The sequence below is a fragment of the Saimiri boliviensis genome, chromosome 14 (assembly GCF_048565385.1).
Source record: "Saimiri boliviensis isolate mSaiBol1 chromosome 14, mSaiBol1.pri, whole genome shotgun sequence".
Taxonomy (NCBI): Eukaryota; Metazoa; Chordata; class Mammalia; order Primates; family Cebidae; genus Saimiri; species Saimiri boliviensis.
Genome location: NC_133462.1, coordinates 79,652,725 through 79,673,942, shown reverse-complemented (window position 1 = coordinate 79,673,942; position 21,218 = coordinate 79,652,725). Strand labels below are relative to the sequence as shown.

At 39.8% G+C, this 21,218-nt stretch overlaps 1 protein-coding gene across 2 annotated transcripts in view; it reads right to left on the bottom strand.

The window, feature by feature from the left end:
• The window catches only part of COG2 (component of oligomeric golgi complex 2), a 46,981-nt gene extending 26,076 nt beyond the window's left edge, over nucleotides 1-20,905 (bottom strand). For both annotated transcript variants that reach the window (XR_012513581.1, XM_003940766.3), the window contains exons 1-5: nucleotides 20,706-20,905; nucleotides 9,818-9,979; nucleotides 8,622-8,687; nucleotides 6,669-6,749; nucleotides 4,752-4,855 (exon numbers count right to left, since the gene is read on the bottom strand). Coding sequence is in view for 1 of the 2 variants with exons in the window: in XM_003940766.3 (XP_003940815.3) it covers nucleotides 4,752-4,855; nucleotides 6,669-6,749; nucleotides 8,622-8,687; nucleotides 9,818-9,979; nucleotides 20,706-20,777 (485 nt within the window). In the remaining variant the exon portion in view is untranslated. The remainder of the gene's footprint in view (nucleotides 1-4,751; nucleotides 4,856-6,668; nucleotides 6,750-8,621; nucleotides 8,688-9,817; nucleotides 9,980-20,705) is intronic.
• Between the last annotated feature and the right edge of the window lie 313 nt (nucleotides 20,906-21,218).

The window sequence follows — 21,218 nt, the reverse complement described above, 5'->3', positions numbered from 1 at the left end:
CTTTCTTTTCCCCTCTCGCCCCTCTACCTACTTCTCTTTCCATCCCATTTCTTATAGCTGGATCCCTTCTTCTTTTCTGCCTGCCTCATTCTCCTTTCTAAAATACTTCTAAATATTTCTAAAATACCAAACACTTTTGCCTCCTCAATAAATGAAACTGATCCTCCAGCAGCAATAAATAACTCAAAATACCTTATTTTAAATCTAAATAGTAATAGCTTACTTTAAAATTACAGTTGCCAAACAGCAAGAGCAGTCAACCTATATGCTCTCTGGGTCCTAGTGAGAGGACATTCTTTACATATCTGCCACAAAATATAATAAATGCACTCCCCCCAAATATAAAGGGTCAATATCACTCAAAACAAAGTAAAATAGCAGAGGAGAAGTATAAAGGCATAAGCGGCTGCTGTGTATGCTGAGGCATCCTCTATCTGATGACGACACCAATTAGTGAGGGAAAATGTCCACATCATAAGGACATATGAAATGCTGCATTGAGACCATCAGTGGTCTACCCAGTTCTGTATTTGTAGCAACCAAACTAGTTTAGAGGAACAGGAACTGCCCAGTGTGACCAATCAAAAAGGTTAACTCTGTCTTGAATATCCCTAACTCTTTCCTGAATAATCTCGTGCGAATTAATTATTTATAAATCACCTAAATGTTTCTTGGCTTAACAAGCACGGTATATCTACTATTCAGTAATATTCCCCTAGTTCTACCTTCTCTACAGCTCAAATTTGTAGATCTGAATTTAAGAAAAGCTCCTCAAAGATGATTCAGGGCAAGGAAGAGTGCAGTGTCTATTATACTGAATATAATGAGGAAGGAGACCTAAGCATCACCTCCCCCTTTCATTTCAACAGGAGAGGTAAAGGCTGGCAGACTGGGGGCCACCTTAATTATCCTCCTACAGATTATAGGCATGGTATGGAGGAATCTTTCCAGAAGGCATTATTTTTACTTAAACAAGATCAAACCGCCACCTAAGCCACATACACCATACCTACTCCATGGACCAAGACCTTTTCACATGTAATTTCCAGAGTTGTGAGCCCAAGACCCTTTCACATGTAATTTCTAGAGTTGGAAGCCTTTAAAAGGGCAGGGACTTTCTTTGTGAACTCAAACTTGGCTGTTAGGCGACTACGCTACCTTGCTCCTGGCTGAATAAATCATCCCTTCTTTCCTAGATGTTTGTTTCTTGAAGCTGTTCCTGTTTTAATAACATACTCAATAGAATACAATCATATAATAGTATGTCTCAAACAGAAATCACTGAGGTAATCAGAAGCCCATTCCCCACTAGTGGGTGATGTTTGGTATCTTTTCTTAGGTACCTACTAGTTCCAGACACTGTGGGTGTGATGATGTGGAGCCTTACAGACCGATGGAGAAGGCATGCAAATCAATCAGCAGTTCCAGCCCAACCACAGTTGTCTGGTGGATGCCCCGGAGGCCTGATGCATGCAAGGAGACGGAGCGCCTTACTCTGAAAGGTCAGGGAAGACTTCCTAAAAGATGTGGTCTTGTAATCGAGTTTTATGGAAGGGAACTCCTGTGGTATCTTGTTTGTACTTTCTCTCACAGAACTGAGTGAGACAGTTTTAAAGAAAGCAAGAGGGATCAAAAGTATCCCACACAAGAGAGAAGAATAAATTTCACAAAACAAATCCATATAGTTTTATAACCTGTTTTCCCACTTAGCACAGTGTCTTGAACCTTTCCAAACTTTAAGCATGTTTTGAGCTAGATCTGGATGGAATAAAAGAAAGCAGGCAGGTGAAAGGCAGGCAGAAGTTAAAGGAAGGGCTTTTACTACAACAAATGGCCATACATAATAAAAGTAACAAAGTATAAATCAGCAATGCTGATTTATGGGCAGTCAGGGAACCACAAAACCACAAGTAGCTGTGAATAGCTTTAGTGAAGAATCCAGAGTGGCAAGGAGCAGCTTGGGCATCTAAGATTTACCCTAAAAACACTGGGAAACCATTGTTTCCCAATCAAATTGTCAAGTCTCCATATGCAAGCCTGGAGCCTGAAAGTCTGAAGTCCTGCTTGCCTCGGCTGATGTCTCCTACCCCTGCCTACGTTCGCCATTGTCCCTGATTGCCCAGCGGAGCTTCCCCAGACAAGCCCCTCACCCAGCCCTACCATCTTAACTGTTCTTATGATAATGCAAATACTTCTCACCCAACCCTGCCGTAGTAACTGAACTTGTGGTCATGTATACTCCTTGCCCCTACTCCCCACCCCTGTAACTGAACTTCCTCTGCAACACCCCCGCCCCCCAAAAAACTACCCAAACCTATAAAACCAACTCCTATCCCACTGCCCTTTGCTAATGCCCTTTTTGGCCTTAGCCCGCCTGCCCCCAAGTGAATAAAAAGCCATGTTGCTCACACAAGGCCTGTTTGGAAGGTCTCTTCATTCAAAGCGGCATTTTTCAACACAAATAGTAAGATGTGATTAGACAAATCTGAAAGACCCATTTGGCAGCTACAGATTTAATTGGCATAGAGAAAATGAAAGGGCAGTCAGGAAGCCATCCCTGAAATGAGACAATGGGAGAACCCAGAGTGGGAGGCAGACATCTCTCAAATCTCAGAGACACCACAGCAGCGACTTTCCAGGGCTTGCCTAGTGAAAAGGAGAAAATGACTCCCCCAAGATGTCTAGCTTGGTTACTGAAGGAAATGATGGCACCCTTTCCTAAGACAAGGAATGAAAGAGAAGAATAAAATGTTTTTGCTAGTAGAGAGAGGCAGGGAAAAAAGATGAGAGCTCAGTTTTCAACATGGTGAATGTGAGGTGCCTGCAGGACATCCACTAGACGCCCCACAGTCATCAGACTGATGGGTCTGAGGACTACAGAAGTTTGCAGATAAAGAGATCAGTATCCAAGAGGCCATTAAAACCATGGGGTTGGATGAGGTTATTCAGAAAGTGCTGATCAAGAGCACAGTACCAAAAACAGTGCCCTGGAGAAAGCAGGCATGAAAGAGGGCAGTGGAGTCCATCAAAGGAACAGCGTAGGAATGGGGAAGAAGGAAAAGAAAACCGGGAGCAGGTATCACAGATGCCGAGTGAAGACACAGCAGGGAGGGGCTGTCAACGCTGTTGAGCAGAAAACAGAGCAGAGCAGTTGGTCGAATAGGGCTCCACTGGGCTCTCAGAATAGACACTGATGGGGACTCTGATGAGCACAGATGAAAGGGAACAGAAGGGACAGAAGCACAAGAACTACAGGCTGAAGAAACAAAGATGGCAGGGACTGACCACTTATTTATACATCTTGACCAGGAAAGGAAATAGAGACCTAGGACACGAGAATGGTTCCCTTTTGGGATGCCTCATCTCCTCATCTATAAAATGAGAGATATGAAGCATATTGTCTCTACAGTCTCTTTAAATCTAAACTTCTGATTCCTAAAATTAAGAAATCCAACTTTCCTTGATAGTATGATGAGGACTTCGAACTGCAGGTATATTCCATTTGATCCTGGTTGGTTTTCCTGCAGCTTATCCCATATTAGTCAAGGAAAAATATGATGGCTATCAATGTGACTTTCAGAGATGCTTGTGTTAGGCCCAAACTAGACATGTATGAGGGTCTACTCTACAGCTACCAATCCTGCAAGTGAAGTTTCTATTTGCCTTATACGTCAACACCAAGACATAAAGTGAAGTAACCTGACTCAGGCTACTCAGCTGGTACATGCAACATAAGCCCACGCTCTTTCCACTGTACCACGAGGCTTTCCATTGGTGTTCATAATGATCCATTCAATTCACTTTCTGAGTCATTCAACTACCTGGCTGATTTTAAATTCAGTGTAGGAAGGTAATAAGACATTACAGTATAACAAAGGAAGCAGTCATCTTTTGCTTATTTCATAAGCTTCTTATTTGCCATTAATAAATTTCAATGAAATGTGTGCTGTACTATTTGTTAATTATGTAACACTCATGCCTTTTGAACCTCAAGATACAACAATTGGAAAATTCTGGGCCTGTCTAAGTAATCTAAGACGAGTGCTATTCCACACCCTGAAGACCGATAGGGATTTTACTACCCTTTGAGTAAGGTAATTTCGAAAATAAATATCTTCCACAGAAAGCACATGTTCTCTCCCTGAAAGGTGTTGTGTTGGAACAGTGGTCTACGACCATCAAGTTCTATATAATAACATGTGTAAGCTTTACATTTCATATACTGTGCTTTGCTTGAGCTACATTTAAAAATACTAAGCCATAGGCCGGGCGTGGTAGCCCACGTCTGTAATCCAAGCACTTTGGAGGCCAAAGCGGGCGGATCACCTGAGGTTGGGAGTTCAAGACCAGTCTGACCAACATGGTGTTGGTCAGGCTTTATCAAAACAAACAAACAAAAACTTTTGGGATCTGGATAGGGATGAATACTTTGGGTTCTATTGACATCTTAACAATATTACCTTTTCCAATTCATGAGCAAAGTTGTCTTTCCATTTATTTATATCTTCTTTAATTTGTATCAGCAATGTTTTATAGTTTTCAATGTATTAGTCTTTACATCCTTGATTCTATTTATTATAAATACTTTATTATTTTCAATAAAGTTATTTTCTTGCTTTCAAAAAAAAAAAAAAAATACTAAGCCATAGACTGGGATTTTCTTTTTTACCAGAAATGAGTTCTAACTAAAAACAATTTTTACCCTGGGTGTAAAGTATTAATTTATGAGTTATTTAGTAAAAAATACTTACCTGCTTGTTTCTAGTGCAGATGTTTCTCTAGAACTTTGAGAGTTTAAGATTTTTTCAATTTTCTCAACTGACCGAATAACTTGTATAAGCCTCAACACACACATCTAGAAATAAAAATTATGGAAAAAGAGTTATTATCATGTTTAATCTTAATTATCTTATTTCATCATCCTAAGTGCAGGAAAGTACAAAGCCAAAAGTCAATGTAAAATTACTTATAGCATTCTACATTTTAAATATTTTACATAACACTAAATTCCAAAGAATGCCAATCTTCTGGCTTTTTAGAACAAACATTTTAATATTCTATCACAATTTTAGAATTTAAAAAAACCTAGCTCTTTGGTTTCTTACATTCTTTTATTTTGAGACGTAGTCTCATTCTGTCACCCAGGCTGGAGTGCAGTGGCACGATCTCGGCTCACTGCAACCTCTGCCTCCCGGGTTCAAGTGATTCTTTTGCCTCGGCCTCCTGAGTAGCTGGGATTACAGGCACACACCACCACACCCGGCTAATTTTTTAATTTAGTAGAGATGGGGTTTCACCATATTGGCCAGGCTGGTCTCGAACTCCTGGCCTCATGATCTGCCTGCCTTGGCCTCCCAAAGTGCTGGGATTACAGGCATGAGCCACTGTGTCTGTCTGGTTTCTTATATTTTATCTTTATTCCCTTTTTCTTTTCCTCATCTTTTTTGAGACAGGGTCTCACTCTATCACCCAGACTGGAGTACAGTGCTGTGATCTTGGCTCACTGTAGCCTCAACTTCCCAGGCTCAAGTAATCCTCCCACCTCAGCCTCCCTAGTAGCTGGGACTACAGGTGCAAACCACCATATCTGGCTAATTTGTTTTTTTTTTTTTTTTTTAATTTCTTGTAAAGACAGGGTTTTGCTATATTGCCCAGGCTGGTGTCAAAGTTCTGAGCTCAAGCGATCTCAGATTGGTACATGTATTTTCTTAAGATCCTTTTCTCATGTTTTAGTTTTCGATCATATTTGTCCTCTTCATTTACATGTGCATGATATACCGATAAACTTCAGTGCCAATTCATTAAATACGTTTTTATACAAGGCAGATATTATCAAGGAGTTTGAGGAACATTATAACAACTCATTGTTGCCGGGCACGGTGGCTCACGCCTGTAATCTCAGCACTTTGGGAGGCCGAGGTGGGTGGACCACGAGGTCAAGAGATCGAGACCATCCTGATCAACATGGTGAAACCCCATCTCTACTAAAAATACAAAAAATTAGCTGGGCATGGTGGCGCGTGCCTGTAATCCCAGCTACTCAGGAGGCTGAGGCAGGAGAATTGCCTGAACTCAGGAGGCAGAGCGGTGAGCTGAGATCGCACATTGCACTCCAGCCTGGGTAACAAGAGCGAAACTCCGTCTCAAAAAAAAAAAAACAACCTCATTGTTAAAATAACAACAACCAAAAAAGTCATTCATTAAATAAACGGTTACAAAGCATCTATTATGAACCAAGGTATTCTTCCACGCACTGGGACATAGGTAAATAAAACAGGCAAAACTCCCCTCTCTCATGAAGTGGACAATCTTCTCTAACAATGCACTACATTCCTGAATCTTTTGACAAAAGCTGAGAAGGGATCTAAGGGAGAATCAAACAGAAGATCTCTAAAATAGTCTTCTCAAAAAATAAAAAATAAAAATAAATAAAATAGGCTTCTCTCCCTTGAGATTTAAAAAAGTGTGCTTGGGTTCCAAAGTTATCAAAAGAAAAATAAATACATCTAATAAATAAATTTGAAAAACACTTGTGTATAAAAGAGAGACATCATGCTCCTCTATGCAAAAGTACCAAGAAGAGTAAATCAGAATATATACCTAAAAGTGCTTGTTACTACAAGGTGCTACAGTGAGTCAATGTTTTAATATTATAAATTTGAGTATACCTTTTTTTTCCTAATGTCCTCTTGTTTAGACATTCGTTCATCAACTGCCCGAATTCCTTCACTGACAGATGATCTAAGGCTCTTTAAAAGAAAAAAAAAAGTACTGCACAGATTGTTTTGTAACATTATTGAATTTACACATTTAATTAAATTCCACAGGACTTAATACCTACAGGCCAGTATTATGCAGATATTGACAAATTACAAAATATTAGACACAATTTCTATTTGTGTCTCATAATTTAGGGGAAAAATGACATATAAAGCTAAGGTCATGCAGGGTTGGCTGCGAAAAGAAAATCAATCTACATACAATGAGCATCACAGGTGATCAGGGTAAAGAAACCTGAGTCAAAGTATAAGGGTGTCTGGTGGAGGAGATGAGACTTGAGGTAGAATCTAAAAATTTGTGGATGCTGACAAGCACAGAGAGAAGATTATCAGAAGACGAGGTAGAAAGACAGAACAGTTATGACATATTTCAGGACCAGTGAGGAATACCTCTGGGGGTACTGCAGGCTTCAACATGGACAAAAGTAGAAATAAAACAGGAGGGGTTAATTCAAGAGGGCCATGACAAGATCTTTAGACTAGATTCTAAACATTTTAAAAGTACTAATATATCATGAAAAAGTTGTTTTGGGAAAATTCAGAATCAAGAAGTCTGAAGGCAAGGAAAAGGGCGAGTTTATAAGTGGAGAAATATGTCCAGAAGCTAATGAATTAATTAGAAATCAGGGCCAAAATGAAGGTAAAAGAAAAACTAGAATAAACTGGAGAAATAAAAATTCTATAGAAAAGTGAATTCATTCATTCCACAAATGTTATGAAATACCTATTAAATGTCAGCTATTGTGGATACCAATGAGGACGCTATGGTGAACAAGATAGAAATAGTCTCATTTCTCAATAACCGCAGAGTCTCACAGAGTAGCTTCATGAGTTGGAGATCAAAAAGGCAGAACAGGTCTATAGGTAAACCAATCAGGAAAAAGGCGGTTCTAGAGACAGTGGGAAGAGGGCATGAGCCACCATGCGCGGCCAAGACTTCTTTTTTAAGAATTATTCCTTGCCTATATACCTATGGACTTCTAAACACTGACATTTCTATTATTCTGCATTTTTTTCAGCACTACACATATATTGAATGTTTACTTATGTCACCTACTATGAGCCTACTAAGTGCCTGAGACTGTCCATGATATAGTGGTGACATATACAGGTAATAATGATGCAATGAACCAAGTTTATGACAGCTCATCAATGCTAAGAGAGCATGGAAGTCAGGGCACCTGACACAGACTGCAGGGTGGACCGGCAGGGACAATGCAGGGTAGCACACTTTTCTGTTGAAAATGATGCCAAAACGCCCCCCTCTACTGTTTATCCAGACAGAGTCCCTGTCTCCAATGGGTTAGACATGGCAAGTCCCAACCATAGCAGACATTATCTCATAGAAACATTAAAATAAAATACAATGTCTATTAGTTATTACATTAATTTTACGTTATCCTTCAGTTACATTAGGGTTTAAAGCACTTCTGCAGACTAGTCTAGGAACCTAACAATATATAAAATATTACTTAGGGAAATATTTGTAAAACTACACATTTTAAAAATAGAAGCTATTCCTAAATCAGTGACTACCTACATATGAGTAAGCTGACAGTAACAAGTTGAGTTTTCAAATAGCCTTCTCCTCCTCCTACATTTTAAAACTATCTACTCTAAGAATCTGTCATCTTCAAATCAAACAAATTTTTTGGTTATAGTATCACATGCAAAAAGAAAAAAAAAGAGAATGATTTACAACTTTTCTAAGGGTATGATAATTACTAAACATTCAAAACACAAAAATAACAACCTAACAGATTAAAGGAATTCTTTTTTGGAGGGCCAAACAAGCAAATTGTGCCTTACGGTAAACCTTTTACTGCTATTTGGGAAACTTACCAGAACCTCTTCTCGTAATTGTCCCAAAGGCACAGAAAGTTGGTTGAGGGCTTTGTCCATGCCAACCTAAAGGCAGAAATCATGCTGACACACATACTTCACAATCAGGAGTACTAGCTAAGTATCTACTTAATGATCAAAGCACTGCTAGACTTAACATTATTCTTTCTGTACAACAAAATGAACAACCATTTATTGCTAAGTAATAACAAATGTTAGTTTATAATAAACATTGTTGATAGAATGTGAAAAAAACCTTTGATGTCCAAGAAAACTATAAAAATAAGAGAAGTCATAATAAATAAAAGCCTCCTTAGGCACAATTTGCCTCTGAATAAAATATTTTAATGAATTTGACAAATGTTAACTGAAAGTAAAAAGCTATCTGTCTGTAATTTACAATATTTGACCAGCTGATAAGTCTGAAGGACTATATCTGTCCTAACTATTCTAACCCTTGAGAAAAATCCAAATGAAACAGAACGGAAATATAAGTTTCTAGGTTTCTAATCCTACTACAACATTTATCTCAGATGTACATTTCCCAAATGCAAATATGACTCACTAATTTTAATGCTTCTTAAAATTTCCATGGAAATGGTTACTTTCTGTACTTCTTTGGACAGAGTTTAAAAAGTAAAATAAAATAGGAACAGGATGGCCAACAGGATGTTTTGAGAATATTAAAACATAAGCACTTCTAACCTACGTTTATAAACAACTGATATGCTCATGACAAACTATTCTTACATTTTATAAAACCAAGCCTCCTAAAGATCAATATTGGCCAATGTTCTTTCAATCTAGTTCTGGCTAGCATATGTATCTGAAAGTAAATTAAATATTTCCTTAAGAACAGTTGATGTTTGCTCTTGCAAATTGGTCTAAACCAGAGAGATTTCATGGTAATCAGCAGCTAACGAAAACAACCACTATGCTATTACTAGCCCTTGCTTTTCACTAATAATATCAAATTCAAAAAATACTCATTAGAATAGTTTTAAATGAGTAAAAAAGCAAAACTGTATATCAATAAAGTTTGGTTATTTTATTGAGGAGATTAGTGATCTCTTCAAATTTCTGCAGGGAACATCAACTAAAAGGTTTCTAAAAACACACAACACTTTTAAGAATAAGTATGATTGAGAAAGAAATGGTATGTGTGTAAATGTAGGGACCGTGGACTTAAAGTTTACCAAGTTTGTTGAAAGGTTGACAAAATCTGCATAATCTTTGTTGATGAGTTCGACCATGGCTGTTTTAAGAAGTTTATAGTAGAGCTCCAGATCATCTCTCAGTTCTTCCAGCTGGACCCGCTTCCTACAGTCAGACACAAAATGATCGACATCGAAATCTTCCTAAAAAATAAAACCAGAGAAGAAAAAATTATGGCGATGATATCACAGTGACATATAAAAATGAAATGGAAGAAAGAATAAGAAAGTCCATTCCCATCATTTACAAGGCCATGTTGCTGCAGGAAGAAAGCATCTTGGCTTATACAGGACAGTATGAAGGTGCTTGTTCACTTTATAAAGGTATCAGGAAGCGTGGCCCCCGACTGAGAACATTCTCTCCTGTCGCCTAAAATTCTAAAAGTTAACTTCTTTTTCAAAACAACACAATTCAATCAGGTTCTTCTCAAAATAGAAACAATGTTTCCCCTTAATTTTAAAGTAACAAATGTTTAATGTAAAACTTTCAACAACAAAGGATTATATCAAAAATCTCCATCAGAGTTAAAAAAAAAAAAAGACAACCAAATTCTCATGCTGTAGAGATAAGTACTATTAATTTTTGTCTCTACTTAACATTGTGATTCACATCCTTCCAGATGTTTTTCTATGTGTCACATGCACACACAAAATCTTAATATTCATGCTGTTACGTAAACTGTTTTTTCCCATGTAACAGTATACGTTGGATGACTTTTATAATCCATATAAATTTGTATTCATGTTTTACATGGATGTATTCCACTGAACAAGATGTGCAGAAGCTTGCTTAACCAGTTTCCAGGTATTGGTCTCAGATGATTAGCTGTGATCTCTGCTTCCCCTGAAAAACATTCTGATGCCCCTAGTAGGCTGATATGCTTATGGCTAGCAAGTTACTGTCAACTTCACCTGTGACTTTGACTTTTATCCATTATGCTCTTTGATCACTGAGAATCAGATGGGATGATTCCCAAACCGGTTAAGGCCACTTGAACTTATTACCATGATTACATAATTTTATTAAATATTATATGAACCAATGGAACATGAGTGGGAAAAAGATAACCGTTTTTATGAGACACTAAGGCAGATAGATGTTCTGGAAAAGATTTCATACAGGCAAACTACCAAGAAAATGTTTATTGAATTAGATATGGGTGCAATAACCATGAACCTGGGAGGGCAGAAAGCAGGAGGATAATATAAGTCTAGAAGGTATCTATACCTAGATTCTTTGGAAATGTCTTCAGGTCCTCATTCAATGGAAAGAAACAAAAACTGAATGCTAAATATGGAAACTTAATCAGCAGATTAATTTTCAGATAAAAGAGCTTGGTACTACATCAATGGAGAATAAATATACACATGTATGTTTTAAAATAAAATACTAACGGCCGGTTTCAGTGGCTGACGCCTGTAATCCCAGCACTTTGGGAGGCCAAGAAGGACGGATAACGAGGTCAGGAGATCAAGACCAGTCTCACCAACATGGTGAAACTCCATCTCTACTAAAAACACAAAAATTAGCCAGGCGTAGAGGAAGGTGCCTGTAATCCCAGCTACTCAGGAGGCTGAGGCAGCAGAATTGCTGGGAAATCGGAAGGCAGAGGTTGCAGTGAGCTAAGATCACACCACTGCACTCCAGCCTGGGCAACAAGAGCAAAAGTCCATCTCAAAAAAAAAAAAAAAAAAAAAAAAGAAGAAGAAGAAGAAAAGAAAATATTAAGGTCTGTATGCATCATTCCTTCAGAGTACTTATTTATGTTTTTAGTTAACCAAATACCTGCCCTGATAGTGTCAGATAAGAGGACTTCTTTCCAATCCATAATTTCATAGCCACTTACTGAAAAACCATCTGTTTCTTTATCTGGGGCCAGAATCAGCCTGGACGTCTTGCTTCTTGAGGCTACTTCAGACACCACCTTACATTCACAGTTACATGGCACATCACAGAAAGAACATAGAGGCAGGAGTTGGCTTATGATCACAGCCTTGATACTAACCAGTCATATGGCTTTAGGCTAGATCACTTTTCTTGCCTAAGCTAAATATTCTTTGAAGTCTGTCCAGATCTGAACTTCATGAAGCCATTCTAAATTGTATAATCCAGCTCCAATGAGCAAATGCTAGTAGGTAATATGAGTACTCAACTTGCTTCTTACCACTCACTTGTTCTTGTCACTTATGTATTTCTTCTATATCAAAAGCTACCTGATGCAGATATTCTAAGAAACTTACTTCTTACGCAATGTGAATGTTCCACGTGAGCTTGAGAGTGTATTTTGCTGTTATCGGATGAAGTATTCTACAGTCGTCTAAAACAAACATGTTACATAGCATAAGAACTAAGTTTTTGTATCAGGCAGCATTTGCTGTAACAACAAACAACCCAAAACTCGTAACAGCAGACACTCACTTCATTTGCCATAAATATTTTTACTTTATATTTTAAACATTTTGAAATAACTTAAAAATCAGTATCTTTATGGCCAAATGACTTTTGAAAAGGGTGCCAGGAACATTCAGTGGATTAAGAAACAGTGCGGGGACAAGTGGATATCCAAGTGCAAAAGAATAAATTTAAATATTAACCTCATGTCATATGCAAAAATATTTAACTCAAAATGGCTCAAAGACTTAAATATAAAAGCTAAAATGATAAAACTCTTAGAAAAAAATAGGTGAAAATTTGCATGAGTTTAGATTATGCAATGGTTTTTGGATATGACACCAAAAGCATAAGCAATCAAAGCAACAATAGATAAATTTAACTTAAAAATGTCCATGCATCAACGGACACTATTAAGAAAGTGAAAACACAACTCACAGAATGGGAGAAAATATTTGGAAATCACATATCTGACAAGGGTTTAATAAAGAACACAATTTTAAAATGGACAAAGGACTTGAATAGACATTTCTCCAAAGATATACAAATGGGCAAAAAGCACATGAAAAAATGCTCAATATAATTAGTCATTAGGGAAATGAAAATCAAAACTACAATGAGATACCATTTCACATCCATGAGGATGATTATAATAAAAAAGGAGAAAGGGAGGAAAAACAGAAAATAAGTATTGATGAGGATGTAGAAAAACTAGAACCCTCATAAACTACTGGTGAGAATGTAAAATAATACAGCAACTGTGGAAAACAGTTTGGCAGTTCCTTAAAAAGTTAAACATAGAATTACCCATCTATTCTCCTCCAAGATTATCCACTATTATGGTTGAAGGCTTTAAGAACTCTCTTTTGGAGATGAACAAATTCAATAGGCAGAAAAGTGGTAAGGACATAGCTGAACTAACAATACTATTAATCAACTGGACATAACGCTTCATCCAACAACAGCAACACACATGTTCTTCTCAAGCTCACATGGAACAGTCACCAAGAAACACCACATTCTGAGCCATAAAAGACACCTTAAATTTAAAAAAAAGAAAGAAATCATACAATGTATATTTTTAGACCAAATAGAATTAAACTGGAAATCAGTAACAGAAAGATATCTGAGAAAAACCAAAATACTTGGAGATTAAACACATTTCTAAATAACAGATAAGACAAAGAAGTCTCAAGAGAAAATATAACACATTTTGAATTAGATGAAAATAAAAAGATAACCTGGCAAAATATGTGGGATACAGCAAAAACAGTGCTTAAATGGGAAAATACCACATTGAATGCCAATATTAGAAAAGATGATCTAAAATCAGTAACACACTTTCACCTTAAAAAACTAGAGGAGCAAATTAAATTTAAAGTAAGCAGAAAAAATAACAGTAGAAAGCAATGAAATTACAAACCAAAAATCAATAGAGAAAAATCAATGAAACCAAAAGCTGGTTCTTTGAAAAGATCAGTAAAATTGATAAACCTCTAGCCAGGAAAACCAAGATTTAATAAAAAAGAAAGAAAAAGAAAAAACAAAAGCCACAAATATCAGAGAAAAGAGGGGCCATCACCCTTGTCACTGGTGAATTCACCAAACATAAAAGGAAGAAATTATTTAATTACAAGAAATCATGTAACTTTCTGTGATCTCTTCCAGAAAACAGAAGCAGAAGGAACACTTCCCAACTTATTCTATGAGGATAGCATTACTCTAATGCCAAAATAATACAGTATTTCAAGAAAGGAAAATTATAAACCAGCATTTCTTATGAACGCAGATGCAAAAATCCTTAATAAAGTGTTAGCAAATCAAATCCAATAATGTATAAAAAAAATCACCCACCATAACCATGAGAGATTTATTTCCAGAAATAACCAGATACACAAAGCCTCTTCAACATCAGGACATCTACTAATGTAATCCATTACAACAACAGAAAAATTGATCATATTAAGAGATGAGAAAAAGTATTTGACAAAAATCTACATCCATGATGATAAAAACCTGGAAACTAGGAATACAAGAAAACTTCTTCAACTCAATAAAGAACATCAACAAGCCGGGTGCGGTGGTTCAAGCCTGTAATTCCATCACTTTGGGAGGCCGAGACGGGTGGATCATGAGGTCAAGAGATCGAGACCATCCTGGTCAACATGGTGAAACCCCGTCTCTACTAAAAATACAAAAAATTAGCTGGGCATGGTGGTGCGTGCCTGTAATCCCAGCTACTCAGGAGGCTCCGCCAGGAGGCGGAGGTTGCAGTGAGCCGAGATCGCGCCATTGCACTCCAGCCTGGGTAACAAGAGCAAAACTCCATCTCAAAAAAAAAAAAAATTTTTTAGTGACAATCAGTCTCAAATACATTATTTATTTCTGTTGCAAACAGAAGCGAAAGAGAATTCAAGCTTTTCATGAAGACTGAAAATGAAACGGTGAACTTGTAAGGTCAGCATTTGAGCTGCTGTGAAATGAGGATGGCACATGCTGTGCCAGGCACTCAGCAACACTGGGTTGTGCTGCCTTCACACTTACGTCTGCTTTTTGTCTACAGGCCAAGAGTTACAATTTGTTTTAAATAAGTGATGGCCCTCAATCTTGTCCCTACTGATAAAATGCATGTGCTTTAGCATAGGGACTATGTGACATCTTTTGGGCTGTTCTTGATAATATTCAAAATCACTCATCTCAAAGTTCCTACCATCTAGAAAGAAAAGCGTGACATGATTATTTTTCCAGTACTGAAGTTTGGGAGTCAGGAGATAAGGGCCCTGGGTTGCCCCAATTAGCTATGTGACTGTGGGGGAAGTCATAACACCCCTGGACCTCAGTTTCCCTATCTGCAAACCGGAAGAAACTACTAGAGTTGTCCCTCTGTATCTGAGCATTCCACATCCTCTAATCCAACCAGCCATGAATTGAAAAGATTCTTAAAAAAAAAAAAAATTATAAATTACAACAATAAAAATAAATAAAAATATAGTATAACAACTATTTATACTGTATTAGTTATTACAAGTAATCCAAAGGTGATTAAAGTACTCCAGAGGATGTAAATAGGTTATATGCAAATAACATATATATGCAACTACACCATTTATAAGAGGGTCTCGATCATTTGCAGATTTTGCTATCTGTGAAGGGGTGACAGGTGTCCTGGAATCAATCCTCTGCGGATACTGACGGGCAACTGTAAGTTTCTTTATTTGCAGAAACATAAAACGTCAAAAGCCAGAGACACTGGAAAGAGTACTGAGACAAGTGTCACCCTTTAACACAAATGAGGAAATGAAGCCCACAGAGGCCAGTGATTTGTACAAAAATCACACGTGAGTGGTTAGCAGAGCTGAAACTGGGGCCCACATGTCCAGGTCACTGTTATTCAATCAGCAAGGCATTATTCTCTTGGACACACTTCCTGTTTCAATATTCCCTATTCATGCACTTAGAATACAGAGGAGCCTCAGAACTACAGTAAGGAGTCCCCTTATGTGAGGGAGATACATTCCAAGACTCCTGGTCAATGCCTAAAACCACAGATAGTACTCAACTCTATATATGCTACGCTTTTTCAATCTGATAACCAAGATAGCTGCTAATCAGTGGAAACTGTCCATCAATGCAATGAGCTGCTTGGGAATACTTCCAAATGTTCTGGAAAATGCCTTCTCATGTTTTCATAGTAAACACAGGTGGCAGTCTGATTACATACAAGCACCTGTTACATGCAAGCACTGAGACGCCTTTTGAAAAGGCCACCCTGCTTGTGATGTAGAAAACGGACTAGAAGGAAAGAATGGATGCCAGGGGACTATGGTAAGAAGTCACCAGATTATAATGGCCAGAGATAACGATGACTCAGAAAGTGGGAAAAGAGGAGATGGAGAGAAGTAGACGAATTTCAGAGACGTCTGGGAAGTGAAATCCTAGAGCTGAGTAACAGATTGGATTTGAGGAAGTGAAGAAGAGAGGTGTTATCAAGGACGACCCCTGGTTTTCTGACTCACAACTGGATGGAGGGATTACCTAAATTAGGTAATACTAGAAGAGCTTGGTTTTTTCATTCCCCCGCCTCCCCACAAATTTAGTTTTAAGTATGCTGAGTTTGAGGTGCCACAGAGATAGCCAAAAAGAGAGGTCAAGGAGTTGCACACATGGGATTGCAGATCGGAAGATATCTGGGCCAGAAGTATGAACCTTTCACCTCTACAAGCAGTCACTGAAGCTCCATGAAGTGGGTCACCTAGGAGAGGTGTAAAGCCTGTGAAAAGGAACAGACACGTAGACGAGTTCATAATCCACATTTAATGGCTATGAGGAGGAGGAGGATTATGCCAAAGAGAGAAGCAGACCAGAGAGGCCAAAAGAAAGCCAGACAGCACTGGGTGTCAGAAAGCAAATGAAGGCAGCACTTGGTCTACTGAGGTCAGGGAGGAGGCAGAAAAGATCTAGTGGATCGACTTCTATCTAGTTAACTTTGGTGAGAAGTCTTTAGTGGAATGATGGGGCCAGAAGCCAGAATGAAGTGAGTCTAAGAGTGAAGGGAGAGAAAGTATTGACAACCCTGTGAGATGGAAGAGTGTGACGGGCTTTAACTGGAGGTTGGAGGGTCCAGTAGAGGAAACTGAAGCGAGTGTGTCTGAATGTCAATGGGAAGGAGTGTGGAGAGGGTGGGAATAATAGGATCCTGAGAAGGGAGAAGGCACCAGATCCAAGCATGGGAGGCAGACCTCCGGAGCAAGGAAGGCCCCCTACGCCAGGGGTCCGCAACTGCCTGTCAGGAACCAGGTGGCACAGCAGGAGTGCTGCCTGTATTTATAGCCACTCTGTATTGCTTGCATTCCGTCTGAGCTCCGCCTCCGGTCAGATCAGTGGTGGCACTAAATTCTCATAGCAGCATGGGCCCTATTGTGAACTGCACATTTGAGGGATCTAGGTTAGGCACTCCTGATGAGAATTTAATGCTGGATGAACTGTCACTGTCTCTCTCATCACCCCCAGATGGGACTGTCTAGCTGCAGGAAAACAAGCTCGGGGCTCCCACTGATTCCACATTACAGTGAGTTGCATAATTATTCCATTACGTGTTATACTGTAGTAACAACAGAAACAACGTGCACAATAAATGTAATATGCTTGAAGCATCCCCAAACCATCCTGGTCTCCAGAAAAATTGTCTTCTAAAAGTGCCGAAAAGCTTGGGGACCGCTGCCCTACACAGCAGGATAAAAATGGGAGTAAGAACAGATACAAATGCAAGAATGAGGCTGTTATCTGCAAGATGAAAGAGCTGCCACTTGACGGCCACTACTTTTTCTATAAAACAGATGAAGTCATACATGACACAGGATGTGATTTCCACAGCACATCTAGGTAAGTAAGTGTGTTTAAGTTATCCCTGTTAGCTTATCACCTCTCTCCTACTCCCAGTATCTTGCATCTCAATTCATCTATGGATTGTCAACACTCTCTAACGGTGTTTGTACCTTTTTCTTTTTTTCTTTTCTTTTTCTTTTTGGCAGGGTCTCGTTCTGTTGCCCATGCTGGAGTGCAGTGCTGCAATGCCGGGTCACCGCAGCCTTGACCTCCACAGGCTCAGGTAATTCTCCCACCTCAGCCTCCCATGTAGCTGGGACTACAGGTATCTGCCATCGCACCCTGCTAATATTTTAATATTTTAATATTTTGTAGAAATGTGTTCTCACTATGTTGCTTGGGGTGTGTACTTTCTTTAAGCTGACGAAGTCAACAATATCATGCCGCCACCACCTTTGACCCTTCAAGTGATTCGTTCATCTGCCACTCCTGCTTTTTGATCACTTACATAATATTTTTCACAAACTATCCCCTCCCGTATTTCTCAGATCTCATAAAAAACCACTGAAATAATTTTTTTTTTTTTTTTGAGACAGAGTCTCACTCCATCACCAGGCGCCAGGCTGGAGTGCAGTGGCGCGACCTCGGCTCACTGCAACCTCCGCCTCCCAGGTTCAAGCAATTCTCCGACCTCAGCCTTCCGAGTAGCTGGGACTACAGGTGCGCGCCACCACACCCAGCTAATTTTTTTTTTTATTTTTAGTAGAGATGGGGTTTCACCATGTTGGCAAGGATGGTCTCGATCTCTTGACCTCATGATCCTCACTTTGGCCTACCAATGAAATTACTTTTAAGTAGCCTCCTGCCACCAGTCAGCTCCAATGGCAACAGATATTGACATGTCATTTCCTGCCTTAAGCCTGACTATATTCCACAACGAATACTGAATCAAGTGCAAATCCGTCAGTACAGTATACAAGGCCCATAGCAACGTGCAATCCCACTCATCTAACTTTCTACCTTCCCAGTCTCACTCCTGGCCATCCTTCCATATGCTAGCCACTTTGGACTAAGTGTCATTTCTCGGCACACATGCCCTTCCTATCACCATGCTAGAGCGCCAAAAACCGTATCTTATTTATCCCTGTACCTTCATGTCTAGACTGCTGCCTGGCGCATAGCAGGGGATCATGGAAAGCTCACTGACTGAACGATTGCTGCCACTGCACTAGCATGCTCTCATGATCTTTGGCAACCTAATCACAATGTTCCATCAACTGACTGGATTTCAAGCAATCTCAAATCTCCTAATGCAAATGTCACCTTCTCACATGCGCAAAACCTATCCAATTACAAAATGTGTTGAATGAGACAAAAACATAGAAATATACCCTGGACAGCAAGTGCTCCACCCATCCTTTCTACCATGGAAATATAACTTATATCTATTCATCTATGTTTAAGGAAACACAAATTGCAAATAATCTTTATCTTCAAACTCCACCTAAAAAATCAACAGTATTTTACACAAAACAGCTGTTCTATGTATTTTCTTCTATGTATGTTGTCACATTTATAAGCACTACAAAATGGACGGCTTATTCACAGAGCCACGGCATATGCAACTGCTGGCATGCCAGCCACCTCCCCAGTTGGCACTCTAAGTTCTATTTTAGAATTTATATTTCTGTGATTTCACTTCTTGAAGCTACATTTACCAAAGGCATTCTGTCAATTCAGAGTGGGAAAGGTGGCGGGGCTAGTGAGTCAGAGAAGATGCTGGTGTTGAGCCTGAAGGAAGCCTGAAGATGTCAAGAGATGGACAAGTTGAGAGTATTCTGTACTCCCAGATTCTTAAAATCAACAAGGCCCCTGATCTGTGCGGCCTTTCCTCTTCCAGAGAACCTCTCCCCAGCCTGTATCCTTAGTTGTTTCTTTGCACCCTCATTTCATGCTAGCTCTTAGCCAGTGGGCAAAACAAAGGGATTCTGGATCAATGAGTTGGTTCTGTACACTCTTTCAGACATCCTAATAAAGTTACACCTTTCAGTACAGTGGTTTAGCAGGAATATCACTGTACAAGAACAAGGTACGCTATTTCTGGGTATAGATAAGCCCTACATACTAAAAATGATATGGTCACACTGGAGAAAATACATATATGCCTTTTGTAAAAATAGAGCTTTGGAGACATAATCTGAATGCAAATATCATCCAAAAGAAATAGGTTAATTAATCTAGAAAAATAGAAAACATTGTAAATCACCAAGAAGGCAGAGTAAGAGATTTCAACTCACTTGCTCAAAATTGTAGGTGTCTACTAGTTAACATTGAAACCAACTACTAAATGGTGTCAAAAATCCTACTTCTTAGGAAATTAAATAAAAACATTTTTTGAATGCTTAAGGTTCAGACCCAGAGGGACACACCAAATAGGTAGGCAAAGCTCCTACTAGCTCTGACTCAAAGTCTGGTCATTTTCAAGGCTGCTCCTGATCAACCTTTATCATCAGCGAAGTGTTTTCAGCTTATATTTCTTTAAGTTTATGACCTACAATTACCAACTTCCTCATGTGCATCACGTAAAAAGAAGTAGAGCAACTTCTTTAAAGAGGAATGGTTTGCTTTGTTGTACTCCAATAGTCAGTAAGAACGTTCCAAGCTTCTAAATATCCCATTCCAGAAGCTTTAGCTGAATGTTAGGCAAAACTTTAGATTAAGTTCTTTTTTTTTTTCCGACCCGAGTCCCTAGGAAAGTACGTGGGCTCGGAGATTGATTCAACACCCAATTAATGAGCTCCAAGGCCCTGGTCAGCAAGCTTCTTTCCAACAAGGGGACTGGCAATCTGACTGCACTGCATGGTAACAGGACCGGCTAATAGGCGCTTTGACATTCAGCTCAAAACCACTTGCCCAGAACTTTCAGGCCTTTCCATGTAACATGCACGATTTTACAGAAGTGTTTTCTCCAGGCTGCACCTGCCAAACCTGAGGCCAAAAGACTCATCGCGAAGTGCAGCGAGGTCTCTGCCGAGGACCTGACACCGAGCGTGCGCGAGCAGAAGGAGCAGCCTCCAGAAGAGAGGACCCCCAGAGGGCACAGGGCAGAGGCACCCCCAAGACCAGGCTCCGGCGAGCCGAGGACGCGCGCACCTTCATGAACTCGTCTTTGTCGAAGCAGAGAGTGTCTGGCCCCTTGGGCAGGTTCATCCTACTTTTCTCCATCCCGCCGGCCACCGCCTCTCAGTGCCAAGATCCAAGCGAGAAAACGCAGGAGGCTGCGCGGACTGACGCGGCGGCCGCAGCCACCGCCAGTTTCCAAGGCACGAGAGGTCCGCTTCCGCCAACATGGCAGCGCCCGCGCCGCAGCCAATGAGCGACGGCACCGCAAGCCAGCCTGCTCCTGGCTCTGGCCAAGAGGGGCGCGGGGACCGCCGCCGCCGCTCAGGTTAGGCAGTGCTTCCCTCATGCGGCGGAGGGCGGCACTGCAGCCTCGCGCGGGTTCCTGCGAGGCTGCTCACTTCCTGAGGAGGCGTGGCTGAGCTGCAGGGGTGGATGAAAAGGGCTGAGCGGGTCTCCCTCCGACCCCACCGTTCCTACTGGGAAAAATTGCCCTGCAACGCTTTTCCAGTGCCTTCTCCCCTGAGATTGCTCCGCTTCGTTCTG